General features: G+C 40.6%; 1 protein-coding gene across 4 annotated transcripts in view; it reads right to left on the minus strand.

The window, feature by feature from the left end:
* Positions 1-9,617: 9,617 nt before the first annotated feature.
* The window catches only part of SVOPL (SVOP like), a 62,379-nt gene continuing 56,377 nt past the window's right edge, over positions 9,618-15,619 (minus strand). For 3 of the 4 annotated variants that reach the window (XM_070423995.1, XM_070423993.1, XM_070423994.1), the window contains one exon: positions 9,981-11,302. Coding sequence is in view for 2 of the 4 variants with exons in the window: in XM_070423993.1 (XP_070280094.1) it covers positions 11,291-11,302 (12 nt within the window). In the remaining 2 variants the exon portion in view is untranslated. Of the gene's footprint in view, positions 9,918-9,980; positions 11,303-15,619 lie in introns of those variants that run through there. The other variant, XR_011472652.1, reaches the window with a different exon arrangement.

Here is a 15,619-nt window from a genome sequence, read left to right on the forward strand (position 1 = left end):
GGAGACCAAGATGGCGGCGTAGGTAAACACCGGAGACCGCTGCCGAAAACAACCATTTCAAAAATACAACTAAAAGACTGAACGGACATCACCCAGAACCACAGGAAGGCTGGCTGAAGAGAGACTCTACAACTAGAAGGAAAGAGAACAGCAAATCGAGGCTCAGAGGCGGCGCAGTGTGGAAAATACAAAGGTACCAAGGTGCGCGCGCAAAGCGGGCTGGTGGCTGAGGGCGCGGTTGTCGTTTTCTGTCGGGAGTGAGTCTCAGACTCTGGGCTCCAGATCCGGGCGAGTCTCTAGGGACCCAGACTCAAACGGGAGAATCGGGATTATCCGGCATCAGTTGGAACCTGAGGGCAGCTTTCTCTCTGAGGTTTGCAGCGGCTGCCGGGGTTCTGAGAAGCAGAGCCTCTGGGAACGGGACTGAGCGTGGCCATAACTGCTCCCTCCGCCCGCCCTGTTGATCCCGCCCCGCCCAAACCCTGCGCACAGCCATTTGCCGATCGCCTCAGGCAAAGGCTGGATTAGCGCCTCCCCAGAAGGCAGACGTTTTCCATACAGCTGATTCCTATAGCCAGTCGGCCTGGTGGTCAAACCCCTCTAGTGTTAACTACAACAATTAAGGCTTGGCTAGAACAAGACTGCGCACAGAGACCACAAGGGGGTGCACCAAGAAAGCATAAAAGATGCGGAGACAAAAAAACATGACAGAAATGGAGGATATGGAGCTAAGAATCGCAATTTTGAGGGCTTGCCATAAATTTGTGCAGAGCCTCACGAAAACTAATGAGACCCTCGATGCTACGATAAAGAAATTAGAAAGTAAGCATACACGGACTGAAATAAAGAATATTATACCCAATAGCAGACCAGAGGAGCACAATAATCAAACCAAAGATTCGACAAAAAACACCCAATTGGAAAAGCAAAATGAAAAAAGAATCCGAAAGTGTGAAGATAGTGTAAGGAGCCTCTGGGACAGCTTTAAGCGGTCTAATATCAGAATTATTGGAGTGCCAGAAGATGAGAGACAGCAAGATATTGAAAACCTATTTCAAGAAATAATGGCAGAAAACTTCCCCCATCTGGAGAAAGAAATGGACTTACAGGTCCAAGAAGCGCAGAGAACCCCAAACAAAAGGAATCCAAAGAGGACCACACCAAGACACATCATCATTAAAATGCCAAGAGCAAAAGACAAAGAGAAAATCTTAAAAGCAGCAAGAGAAAGAGGCTCAATTACCTACAAGGGAATACCCATACGACTGTCAGCTGATTTCTCAACAGAAACTTTGCAGGCCAGAAGGGAATGGCAAGAAATATTCAAAGTGCTGAATACCAAGAACCTACAACCAAGATTACTTTATCCAGCAAAGCTATCATTCAGAATTGAAGGTCAGATAAAGAGCTTCACAGATAAGGAAAAGCTAAAGGAGTTCATCACCGCCAAACCAGTATTATATGAAATGCTGAAAGGTATCCTTTAAGAAGAGGAAGAAGAAGAAAAAGGTAAAGATACAAATTATGAACAACAAACATGCATCTATCAACAAATGAATCTAAGAATCAAGTGAATAAATAACCTGATGTACAGAATGAACTGGTGATTATAATAGAATCAGGGACATAGAAAGGGAATAGACTGACTATTCTTGGGGGGGAAAGGGGTGTGGGAGATGCGGGAAGTGACTGGACAAAAATCATGCACCTATGGATGAACACAGTGGGTGGGGAGTGAGGGTGGAGGGTGGGGTGGGAGCTGGAAGGAGGGGAGTTATGGGGGGAAAAAAGAGGAACAAATGTAATAATCTGAACAATAAAGATTTAATTTAAAAAAAAAAAAAAAAAAAAAAGAATGTCCAAATCTGCAGAAAGCTCTATAAGAATTTATTTGAGCTAAGATTTGAGGACATTCCCTAAAGCACTGATGGCGAACCTTTTGAGCTCGGTGTGTCAGCATTTTGAAAAACCCTAACTTAACTCTGGTGCCTTGTCACATATAGAAATTTTTTGATATTTGCAACCATAGTAAAACAAAGACTTATATTTTTTATATTTATTTTATATATTTAAATGCCATTTAACAAAGAAAAATCAACCAAAAAAATGAGTTCGCGTGTCACCTCCGACACGCGTGTCATAGGTTCGCCATCACTGCCCTAAAGCAAGATCTCAACAGACAGAAAATGCTGTAGAGGATGGCAGTTTTGCAGTTGATTTTATACATTTAGAATCAGGAGAAAACATAAGGAAGATTGTATGGAATCTGTTGTTGGTACATTAAAAAGGCAGGAGAAAGCAAACCGTGGAAATGCCCAGGATGGAGAAAAAGGAAAATGGAGAGAAACATGCATCCTTTTACATTGGTGGGTACAGGATAGTTAATAATTAACATTTACAGCACATAGGGGTGGTATGCCGGAACAAGATAACAATGAAGTATTATGTTGTCTCCAGAGTAGGTGGTTGTGCCTTGGAGGTGTCTGGAAAAAAAATCACTTGAACATTTCAAAGGTATGTTATCCTAGATGCATAAGAATAATGAACAGGGCTCCCTTAAGGTAAGTGATTGACTTTTGCTAAGGAAGCTGTAGTCCTGGGACGTGACTACCTGTCATAACCTGTCGAGTTAGGAATTTACGATCAGACCATCCTGTGTGGTTACTTTTGGTCACTGGGCTTGCCAGGCCTGCCAAATAGCCCCTAAGTTTGTGGGGTCTACTGTGCAGTCACTTTTTGTTCACAAAGTCCTCTGCCATGTATCAGAAGACTTGTGAGTGTGAATCCTTTGCCTGTTTTCTCTAATGCCTTTAATCCCAAGTGAGCCAGAAAATTCAGTCAGGCATCTTTCCATTGAAAAAGACTGAATCCCAGGTTTGATTGTTTTAGGGGAGAGGATAAAATATATGGATCAACCAGGTTAAGGACTTCTCACACTTGGAATGGCAATATACTGACCTGAGAAGTAGCACATCCCCAAGAAAATAAGTGTCCTTAAAAGGAGAGGAGGAATGACAATAAGACAGGAACAACAATTCAGTGGGCCACCAGATGCCACTTTGACAGTGATTCTGGTTCTCTAATCTGATTGTATTAGGCATTTACTAATGATGGTATATGTTAAAAAAGATCAACAAACAAAAAGTCCAAAATAAAGGTTTTGGCATTCATATTACAGGAGTTTTTGCCAGTATAGACGATGCTTTAAAGAGTTACAGAAATTCCCCTTGATATGTAATTTGATTCAGACAATTCGACCTCTATTGTATTACATAAAATATGCTTGTACAGAGGTTCACTTTTATTGTTTCCAGTACTTCAACGAGTATTGTCTTGGTTTTTTTCATAGGCCATAGAATCAATCCAAAAACATTTACAGGTAATATGAAATTTGTTGACTTTCATTTCTACTAATGACCAATAGTAGAAATATAAACAAAATGAACATTTATCAAGGATTTCTCAAATGTAGTGTTCAGTTTATTAGAGTTTTCTAGTCATTTAGTGTCTTCTAGGAATTCTGGTTGCTGCACAGTGCTGGATAACATCACAAAGTTCCTTAAGCCTGGATAACCTCACAACTACTGAGAGTTCCTGAATTTGGGAAGGTGTTTGAGCATCAGGTTTGTCATTGGTTGACTTTGGTTTTAATTTAAAATGGCTGCTGTCAGCTTTGGAATTTTTAGAAATTCCATTTACCATTTACCAGTTACCATTGATATACCAGAGAGGAAGGGAGAGGAAGAGAAAGATAGAAACATGAATGATGAGAGATAATCATTGATCGGCTGCCTCCTGCATGCCCCCTCCCCTACTGGGGATTGAGCCTGCAACCCGAGCATGTGCCCTTGACTGGAATCAAACTGGGACCTTTCGGTCCACAGGCCAGCCGCTCTATCCGCTGAGCCAAACCAGCTAGGGCGGCAATTTGTATTTCTTAATCCCTTTATCTTTTTTCACCAATCCCACCAATCCTCTTTCTATCTGACACCTATCAGTTTGTTCTCTGTATCTATGAGTTTGTTTTATTTTTTTTTTAGATTTTACATATAAGTGAAACATTTGTTGTTTTCTGTATGACTCATTTCACTTAGCATAATACCTTCTAGGTCCATCCATGTTGTCACAATTGGTAAGATTTTATTGTTTTCTTAATGGCTGAGTGACATTCAATTATACATATGGACCACATCTTCTTTATCCAATTGTCTATCAATAGACACTTAAGTTGCTAACATATCTTGACTATTGTAATAATGCTGCAATGAACATACCTTTTTTTTTAGTACAGTCTTTTTTTATTTATTGTTGCCAGTATTACATATGTCCCCTTTTCCCCCCGGATTAACCCCCTCCAGGCCCTCACCACCCCATATAAGCATGACCTCATCTGTGTCCATGGGTCATGCATGTATACATACAAGGTCCTTGGTTGATTATCTCCCACTCACCCACCCTCCCCTGCCTTCCCTCCAAGATTTCCACACACTTCCCTGCTTCCATTTCTCTGTATCCACTCCATTCATCAGTTTATTTTGTTACTTAGATCCCACAACTGACTTGAGATCATGTGATACTTTCTTTCTCTGACTGACTTATTTCACTTAGCATGATACCTTGTAGGTCCCCCCATGCTATCTCAAAGGGTAAGAGATCCATATATATATATATATATATATTGCTGCATAGTATTTCATGGGGTAAATGTACCACAGCTTTTCTTTTAAATATATTTTATTGATTTTTTTACAGAGAGGAAGGGAGAGAGTTAGAAACATTGATGAGAGGGAAACATCAATCAGCTGCCTCTTGCACAACCCCTACTGGGGATGTGCCCGCAACCAAGGTACATGCCCTTGACCGGAACCGAACCTGGGACCTTTCAGTCCGCAGGCTGATGCTCTATCCACTGAGCCAAACTGGTCAGGGCTGTACCACAGTTTTTTTATCCACTCATCTGATGGGCACTTGGACTGTTTCCAGATCTTAGCTATTGTAAATAGGGCTGCTATGTACATAGGGGTACATACTAGTACATTTTTTAAAATATATTTTATTGAATTTTTACAGAGAGGAAGGGAGAGGCATAGAGAGTTACAAACATTGATGAGAGAGAAGCATCAAACAGCTGCCTCCTGCACACTCCCTACTGGGGATGTGCCTGCAACCAAGGTACATGCCCTTGACCGGAATCGAACCTGGGACCCTTCAGTCCCGGGCCGACGCTCTATCCAGTGAGCCAAACCAGCTAGGGCCATATTTAATTTTTTGAGGAAATTTTTTTTAATACTTTCCATAATGGCTTTATTGGTCTGCATCCCCACCAGCAGAGTATGTACCAGGGTTCCCTTTTCTCCACATCCTCGCCAGCAGTTATTTGTTGATGGTAACCATTCTGACAGATGTGAGGTGATACCTCGTCGTTTTAATTTGCATCTCTCCTGATGATCAGTGACTTTGAGCATTTTTTCATAGGTCTCTGGGCCATCTGTATGTCCAGTTTGGAGAAGTGTCTATTTAGGTCCTTTGCCCATTTTTTATTTGGGTTGTCATTTTGTTGAGTTGTATGAGTTCCTTATATGTTTTGGATATTAACCCTTTATCAGATGTATCATTGCCAAATATGTTCTCCCAAACAGTGGGCTCCGTTTCATTTTGTTGGTTTCTTTTGCTATGCACCTTTTTATTTTTATGTAGTCCCATGTGTTTTTTTTTCCTTAGTTTACATTGCCCTAGGAAATGTACCTGTAAACATATTGCTACAAGAGATGTCTGAGATTTTGCTGCCTATGATTCTAGGATTTTTGTTTCATAGCTTACATTTAAATCTTTTATCCATTGAGTTTATTCTTGTGTATGATATAGGGTGGTCTAGTTTTTGTTTGTTTGTTTGTTTGTTTGTTTGCATGTATCTGTCCAATTTTATAACACCATTTATTGAAGGACTGTCTTGACTCCATTGTATGTTCCTGCCTCCTTTGTGAAATATTGAGTGTAATGGCTTGGGTCAATTTCTGGGGTCTCTGTTCTGTTCCATTGATCTATATGCCTGTTCTTGTTCCAGTATCAGACTGTTTTGAAAACAGTGACTTTGTAGTAAGCTTGGTATCCGGTATTATGATCCCTCCAACTTGTTCTTCTTTCTCAAGATTGTTGAGGCTTTATTTAACAAACTTTTAACAGTAAAGCAGGCAATCTACATTCCCAAGGATTCAGAGAACTGCAACATGGGGCAGAATGTAGAAAGCTTTTATAGAATAAAAAATAAGCAACAAAGAAGAAATTGGAGGCATAGAGTTGGCTTGGCAATTTGGAACTGGCTTGCTGGTTATAGTACATTTCTGGTCAAGTGAAGACTTTCCAGAGACACAACCTTGGGCCTAGAAATTTATTTCAACAGCCCCCACTCCCTTTTGGTCATCCTCTCGACCATTCAAAAGGTTTGTGTTTATTTTTAATGTACTAGTGTGGCTCTAAAACTTTTGAGAGAACACAGTAGCAACCATTATTAATACCCACAGTTTGGAGAGTGCTCCTGAGCCAAGATTCCCATATCCCAAACCAACTAGAATCAAGTCAAGAAATGATCCCAAAGAGGATACTTTTTTAAGGCAGTTGTCCTGTTTGTGTATTTCATGTAACTGTCTGCTTCCCCAGAATTATTCTGCAAGCTTGTTTTAGAGAAACTGAGGCATTAGAAATCAGAGAAGTATGTGTTGGAAGTTGGATTACCCTCCTTTGTAATGGCCTGATGTGTGTGAACAGTGGCATCTTCCTAGGTTAAGGGAAGTAAAAGGTTGACTGAAGAATTATAAATACCTTTATGGTGTAAAAGTTAGGGAATGGATGGTCAAAGAGGGAATGTCTTGATCCTCCTGGGAAGCAGCAGTCTACCTCAATGTTGGCTACTTCTCTTCCTAGTCAATTTGATTTTGAAGTGTATATATTGTTTACAAAGTACCAGAAGTTAGGTAGAGCCTTCTTCAGTTATGAAATATACACTAAGGTTTGACACTTTGAAATTTGGCAGTGATGTCAGTAGTCAAGAGTACGTAGGATCTTTTCCATGAATTTCACTTTAGCAAAAGGATCGGAGTAAAACAATAACTGTCTGTAAATGACAAAGACTATATAATTGACTTGACAAGGAAATGTGGTTATTTCTGTGATGTAACAAAATACCAGGATATACCTGGTTTTTAGGAATTTTATACAATTTCTGGAACCACTTAACTTATACCCATACAAATATAAACTAAGAAGGTTAAATAAACAACATTTCTTGTTTAACATTTCTAAGTTGACCCTTGAACAACATGGGTTTGAACTGTGTGAGTCTACTTATACGGTTTTTTTTCTTTTTTTTTTTATTGCTTAAAGTATTACAAAGAGTAGTACTTTTTTTTTCAATACTGTAAATGTATTTTCCTTACTTTCTTTTCTCTAGCTTACATTTTAAGAAAATACAGTACATAATTCATATACTTTTTATAACATACGAAATCTGTGTTAACTGTTGTTATTGGTAAGGCTTCTGGTCAATAGTAGATTACTAACTTTTGGGGGAGTCAAAAGTTATAAATGGATTTTCAACTGCACAGTGGAGGGGTCGAAAGGGATCAGCCTCCCCCCTAACCCTTTTTGGAACGTCTCCAGTTAGTTCGAGGTCAAAAAGGCTTTAGAATATGATTTGGGGGAGCTCTAAGTTAATTTTGGTAAGATAAAACCTTTGCTTCCCAGGTAGATTCCTTAAAAGCTAGAAAAAAAAACTTTATTTGCAGTTTCTTAGGATCAGACCAATAGACTAAGAAAAGTTTGTCCTTTTAACAGAAAAAATATTCTAATTTTGTACCAGTGTGCTTTGTTAAATTGTTTTTTTAATCCTCAGCTGAGGATATTTTTTCCATTGATTTTTTTTTTTTTTTTTTTCCAGTGGAAATGGGTGAAGGGGAGAGAGAAACATATATGAGAGAGACATTGCTCAGTTGCCTCCTGACCAGGGCCCGGGATCAAACCTGCAAACAAGGTATGTTCCTTTGAGAGGGAATCAGACTAACATTCCAACCACTGAACTACGGCTGGTCAGGGCTGTTTCTTTTTTTTTCTTTTTGCACCAGTGTACTTTTGATATTAAAACTAATTTTTTAACAGCTTAAATCCATTCTAGTCTTAGTCAGCTTGGTCACACAGAAAATTTCTTTTCCACATTCTATAACTTCTTTATATCCATTTGGGTTTTGTCTTATGTTTCCTCTCTTGACCAGGAGAGCTGACTTTGGTAAGAATTCTCACTCTTCACCAGATTCTGCTAATTTTCCCAGCATCCCATTTGCAGGCTCCTTAGTGAGTAGAGTTTAAAGTAGAGGGTATAGCTCTGATATCAACCAGAATTTGGCAAGGTTTTCCTTTTAGTTTCCCCTGGCTGTTTAAGGGAGTCACATCAGTTTGCGGGAGAGCCCATATGGGAGTCCTCCTTTGAGAGTTGATATGAGAGTGTTGATGTTGGTAGAGAAGGATTTGGCAACCTTCAAGGACACTTTCTTCCACTGTCCCAGCTGATTGCAAATGAGACACTGATTTTAGGGCCAGTATCTTGATGGCTTTGGGGGTGTTGCAGGGCCACTAATTTGGTAGACGTTTGTTTATGACCTTGTGGTCCTCTCCAGAGTGAAGAGATGATTCGGTTAGGGTAATAGTGGAATGTGAGGATAGAGGGGAATAGGAGTCACATCAGTCTTGTGTTAGGTACGTCTTGTGTCTTCTTTTTAAATTTTTTAAAAAATGATTACTGGTTTTAGAGAGGGAGGGAGAGGGAACCACCAACCAACCGCCTCCAGCATGCCCCCCCACTGGGGACCGAGCCTGCAACCTGGGAATGTGTCCTTGACCAGAATCGAACCCAAGACTGTTCAGTCCAAAGGTTGACGCTCCATCCACTGAGCCAAACCAGCCAGGGCACGTCTTGTGTCTTTAATTTTTCATTTAGCCTTTTGGAATTTTGAATCCTTTGCGGGGGGTGGGTTCTGCATACCAACTAAAATAGGCATTCCATTCTGGTTGATCTGGAAACCCTTACTTTCATGTGCACTTCGTAAGGAAATGATCTTATCTAATTAGAACATTCGCCATAATGGTCATTGTAATGTTAGGTTGTTGCAGTAAGAGTTGCCAATTTTGTATGGTCCTCAAATGATGTTATAAATATCCATATGTCCCTTAGCAGAAAAATGGCTCCCCGCCTCGAAGCCAAATGAATATCTAAGAGGGAAATGCCACTGGGTTGGGGATTGTGTGGTGTTTTACAGTGTACCTCACTGGAATTTTTCTGCAGTTTAGCAGGTGAACTAATTTCAATCGAATGTATTCCACAACCAACTTATCCTAGCACAGAAGGCTTAGATTTAGTGGTGAGTACTCTAACGTCTTACAAATGTTTGACCTGTGTCCACCATTTTTCAGCTTTGGCTTCCGAGATTCCTATTAGCAATAGATTTATTATTCCTTTCCTGAGAAGCTTTCTTTATAGTGTCAGACGCCCTAATGGCTTTTACTTATCTGGTATATGCCTACTGAGATTTTGTTGTGCCATTGGTTAAAACAATCTTAATTTAGTCCCCCGAGTCTCCCAGTAGTTTAGTTTATGCTGTAGGCTTTGAGTTTCCTAACAGCTACCACTAACCGCAGACTTCCACTATAACTGTCCTGGAACCTTTCCGGGAACAATATTTTTTTTAAATAAAGTGTTTAGATTGGATAGCTACACACAAGGGAGTGGAGCTCAAATCCAAGAGTGACTTACCAACGGCCCTCAGCTTTGACGAGAGGAACAGTGAACTCAAAAGGTTCAGTGGGCTTCTCGCCTGTGTGTCTTGTCCTGCAGGCCATTAGCAGTCAACTTCCATCCTTGTCACCAAAAACTGTTTAAAATGATTAAAGAAGACAATTTAGGTGATTCAAACAAACTTTATTTAACACTTGCTGAAGCAGGCAGTCTACAGTCCCGGGGTCCTAAGCCCTGGGCAGAAGGCAGGAATCTTTTAAAGGATAAAGAATAAGGAACAAGAAAGTAAGTATAGAGCCCAGAGTTGGCTTGGTGTTTGGCTGGCTAGTTACAATATATTTCTGGTCAAGCAGAGCATTTATAGGGACACAAAACTTATTCAAAGTTTGGTTTGCTGATGTGGTACCCCAGGCAGTAGTCTTCATTTGGGCCTAGAAATTTATTTCAACAAAATTCAATCTATGGCCTGTTTTTACACAGCCTCAGAGCCAACAGTGTTTTTCACATTTTTAAAGGCTTATGGAGGAGAAAAAAAGCAACAGATCATATGTAGTTCACCAAGCCTAAAATATTTACTGTCTGCCCCTTTACAGAAAAGCCTTCCTTGCTTAAAGCCATCTGTGCCTGTGATTAAATAGGAATGACTTGCACCCCCACTCCCACTGAAGCAGGGGTATAAACCCTCTCATATATGCAGTTTGCTAGGGCAGGGACACTAATGTGGTTGCAGCAAGTCTTTTTTTAGCGCAGATTGGGGGTGAGTAGGTGAGCCAAGCCTTGGGAGCCCAATTTCTGAGGACTTCACAGTAAATCTGAACAATAATAAAAGACGAAATATAAGTGTGAAAACTTTAGGTGCTTCCTTTCCACAGCATATCTAGCCTAGTAGAGTGTGGCATATATGAGATCAGGCAGCGACTGTTCAACAAAGGGCAGACAGTTGCATGGTGTGGGTAAGCTTGCTGCACTCTTCATTTGTTTTATCACATGGGAATGAGATTCCCCAATAAATTAATTAAATGAAAATTGAAAATGGTGAAAATTGTTCTCAACTTTTTGGTGATTATATACAAGACTCATGCTAACTTAAGCATATTGTTTATGAATAAGCAATTTTCATTAATAAATGAGGCCACAATTTTAATAAATATGCTATTATAAATTTGAGTATTTTGAAAGCTTTAATGATACCATACCAAGTTCTTATTTTAGTATATATGTTTTTTGTCTGAGAAAAATTCACCTAAAAGTTGGAACTTTATGTCAAGGAAGGAAAGCCACCTTCCCCCTACCTATCTCCCACAGACATAGCTTTTAATTTAAGTGTACTTCATACAAGTTCTAGGTGTTTTGGCTCTATCTTATTCTTATGTGCCTTATTTTTAAAAAATAGTTTCTTAATTACCAAGTAGCATACAGAAGTAACACCAGGTTGTTAAAAATGTACCACAACTCTTTGTGAAGATAAAATGCAATTTTCTTCTTTGGTAGACACAGGTTTTCGGATCTTCATTTAATTTGCTAGAAAAAATAAGTTATTTAATAGATCAATACATTTAAAGTCTTCTCCCATTCATACTCAGCTGTCTGGCACTAGAAACTAGTAATAGAAGGCTCTTTTATTAAAATTAAGAGGAACTTACCTTTGTGTACCTGAAAATGGAATGGTTGCTATACCATTCAGAAAAAAAAGTCACATTATAAATATCCTCTTTCAAGGGCTTTTTCCAGCTTACCAGGCTGTTCAAAATGAATAAGTCTAAAGTAGAATTACTATTAACCAGGAGGATTCATCCAGTCAAACTGTTGGAAGTTAAATTTTGTTAACATTAGAAATGTTTAAACATGCTAAATGCTCACAAGACTGAGATACACACACTGTTGAAAATTTTTACAAACTGGAGAACCAAGATGGAGTTGTAGTTAAACTTGGAATTAACTGCCTCCCATAACCACATCAAAATTACAAGTAAAATACAGAATAACTATCATCACCTAAAATCTGGCTGAATGAAAGTCCTACAACTAGAGAAGTAAAAAAAGAAAGCACATCGAGACTGATAGGTGGGGGCATGGGACAGGCTGGCCTTGCACCCACATGTGGCATTTTTTTAATTGGGAGGGATATCTTGGCTGCAAAGGCCTCCCGTGAAGAGAAGTCCCTGGTTTTGGGTGTTATAAAAACCAGCAGGGATTGTGGCTGAGTGATGTGGAGGCTGCTGGAGACCAGGCACTTCCTCTTAAAGGGCTTGCAAATGGTTTTACTTGGATTCACTCCCTCTGAGCTCCAGTGCTGGAGCAGTGGCTTGTGGGGGATCCAGGATCATATGAGGAGAAACTGGACTGACATCGGAGCAATAATTCAGGGGCAACTTTCTCCCAGGCAAGGTTGCTCGCAGGGGTCATTATTCATATGCTGAGATCTCACCCATCACTGAGCCCACTGGCAGATGCCATATCTGAGTCTCCATCATGGCTCACACTGTTCGGACCACCCTGGTGATTCCCTGAAACCCTGCCTAACCCAAGCTATTTGCAGCTGCTTTTCCATATGAATGGCCTGTCCTAGCTCAGGCTTCAGACTCTCCTAAAATCAAATAAGTAGCAGCTGGACTCAGTGTACCCCATACCTCTCAACAAGTGGCCACAGGCCTGGCACTAGCAGCAGCCTGCCTTGGTTCACAATTTGGCCTCCTGGGCACCTTCAAGCCCAATACAAGTAGCAGCCATTGCAGATCACTCTGTAGCTTGTGCCAGGTGGCCCGAGGCAGAGCATAGGCAGTGGCTGACTTTGCATCTCCCAGGAGGCCCCAGAGCCAGTGGACAGCTTCAAACCACACCAGATTACAACTCTACCACATCCACAAGTGACACACTCAAGGGGCAGAGTCAGTGAGCACCAAAGCCCACTAAAGCAAGTCCTGATCCACAGGGGTGTCTCCTGCACAGCAGCTCTTCCACTGTAGTCACAGGTGATCCTCACAGCCAATCAGTCTAGGGATCAATTCCTCCCAGTGATGCCAACAGCAATCAAGGCTCAACTACAAGACAGTGCACCTAGAATGCCCAGATCGGGTAACGGGAGGCTGGGCCCTACAGGACACCTACTGCGAAAGGCAACTTTACCAATTCCAGGAGACATAGCAGCTCTACCTAATATGTACAAACAAACAGAAGCAGCCAAAATGTGGAGACAAACACGTCACAAATGAAAGAATAGAAATCTCCAGAAAAAGAACTAAGTGAAAAGCAAGCAAACTACTAGATCCAGAGTTCAAAACAATAGTTATAAGGATGCTTAAGGATCTTAATGAGAGCTTCAAGGGACTTAGAACATCAAAGACGTGAAAAAGGACCAGTCAGAAATTAAGCATACACTAACTGAAATGAATAATTTACAGGGAATCAATATTAGAGGATACCAAAAATCAAATCAGTGATTTGGAATATCAGGAAGCAAAAATCACCCAATCACAAGAGTAAAAAGAAAATAATCAAAAAAATATGAAGAGAGTGTAAGGAGCCTCTGGGATAACTTCAAGGGTACCAACATTTGCATTATGGGGGTGCCAGAAAGAGAAGAGAAAGAGCAAGGTATTGAAAACCTATTTGAAGAAATGACAGAAAGAAATACACTTACAATTCCAGGAAACACAGAGTCCCAAACAAGACGAACTCAAAGAGGCCCACACCAATACATCATAATTAAAATGCCAAGGGTTAAAGACAGAGAATCCGAAAAGCATTTACCTACAAGGAAGCACCCATACCACTGTCAGCTGATTTCTCAACAGAAACTTTGCAGGCCAGAAGGGAGTGGCAAGAAATATTCTAACTGATGAATAGCAAGGACCTATAACCAAGATTACTTAGCAAAGCTATCATTGAGAATTCAAAGTCACATCAAGAGCTTCACAGACAAGGAAAAGCTAAACAAGTTCATCACCAAATCAGTATTACATGAAATGTTGAAGAACAATAAAAAATATGAACAAAATGGCAATAAATACATATCTACAACAATAGAATCTAAAAATCAAAATAAACAAGGAATCTAATGAACAAAATAAACTGATGAATAAAATAGAATCAGAGGCATAGAACAGACTGATGAATTTTGGGGGGGAATGGGGAGGCAGGAAGAGATTAACATAAGAACTTATATGCACACATGCATTACCTATAGACAGAACTGGGTGGAGTAGGAAAAGGGGGACATCTGTAAAATTCTCAACAAATTTTTTCCCCCAAAGACAAATAGCCACTCAATGGCTTTATGTGCCCACACAATCGTAGTTATTGAACATACATGTTACAGCTGTAAGGAAGTTATATTAAAAAGTCTTCTAAACAGACATGTAAAATGATTCCACCACAATGGTAAAATCATGTCCCAGTCCACAGAAGAGGGAATAATCTTTTTTTCTTTTTTAATCCTTACCCAAGGATATTTTTTCCAATGTGAGAGAGACACATCGGTCAGTTGCCTTCTGCACACAGACCAGGGCCTGGACCTGGGAAGAGCCTGCAACCAAGGTACATGCCCTTGACCAGAATCAAACTTAGGACCCTTTGGTCCACAGGCTGATGCTCTGTCCTCTGAGCCAAACCTGCTAGGGCCTGGTTTCCTTTTATATGTAGTGTTACTACTTAATAATAATGAGTATGGAAAACTAGATTAAAATTTAGCATCACTTGCTCTGGCCTGTGTGCCCAGCTGGAGTGCCGAAAGGTTGCAGGTTCAATTCCCAGTCCCTATCATTACAATCTGTTTTAAATTCCAGTCCTACTAAATACTGGCGTGTTCTTTTATACAAGTTACTCAACTTACCTTTGCCTTAGTTTCCTCATTTGTGTGAAGGATATGATAATCCCTTCATATAAGATTAAAAGGAATCATATGGATCATCGAATGGATTACCTTTCCTAGTATAGAACCTAAACACAGTCTTAAATTTGTAATTATATGACAGGTTATCTAATCTGTGATTAAAATGTATATTACCTTACAGATAATCTAAGGTATTTAAAAATGGAGTAGCATGTCTTGGACCTAGGGGAAAAAATCAAGAGTGGTGTGTGTTTTCTTCCTTTACTCAAAAGTGCCTTCCTTATATCTACTCACAGACAACAAAACACATCAGTACCAATATTAAGGTGTCTGTCGTGTACTATGAATAGGACACAGGAGAGAGCAAATCACATTCAGCCAGAGAAGCATCATGACTGAACAGCCTCATTTAGGGACAGCAGCTCAAGATCAACCCCAACTGCCTTCCCCTCCCCCCCCTCCCCCACCAATGCACATAGGCACACGCACACCCTTGCGTCCAGCAATAAGCTTCATGTTTACAGCAGGAAAACATCAGTGCCACCACCTATCCTATCTAATAATAGACAAACAGGGTAATTGACTGTACCTTCGCTACGCTTCCCATGGGCTAATCAGCAAAATATGCAAATTAACCGCCAACAAAGATGGCAGTTAATTTGCATATGTAGGCGAGAAGCGGTGGAATGAAGACTGAAGGCCCCTCCGGCCGGAGCAGGGAAGGCTTTGAATGTGGCTCCAGCCAGAGCAGCGATCAAAGCACGTCCAGCCAGAGTAGCGAAGGCTTTGAAGGTGGCTCCGGCTGGAGCAGCTATCAAAGCGGGTCCGGCCGGAGCAGCAAAGGCTTTGAAGGCAGCTCCGGCGGAACAGCGAAGGCTTTGAAGGCCTGGGTCCCCGGTGCTGAAGGAAAACCAGTGCCGGCAGCCAGAGGAAGGGAAGGCCTATTGCATGAATCTTTTCGTGCAACAGGCCTCTAGTACTTTTATAAGGGCACAGGGACAGGAGAG

The sequence above is a fragment of the Myotis yumanensis genome, unplaced genomic scaffold (assembly GCF_028538775.1).
Source record: "Myotis yumanensis isolate MYYU_CA2020_CCGP unplaced genomic scaffold, mMyoYum1.0.hap1 SCAF_9, whole genome shotgun sequence".
Lineage (NCBI taxonomy): Eukaryota > Metazoa > Chordata > Mammalia > Chiroptera > Vespertilionidae > Myotis > Myotis yumanensis.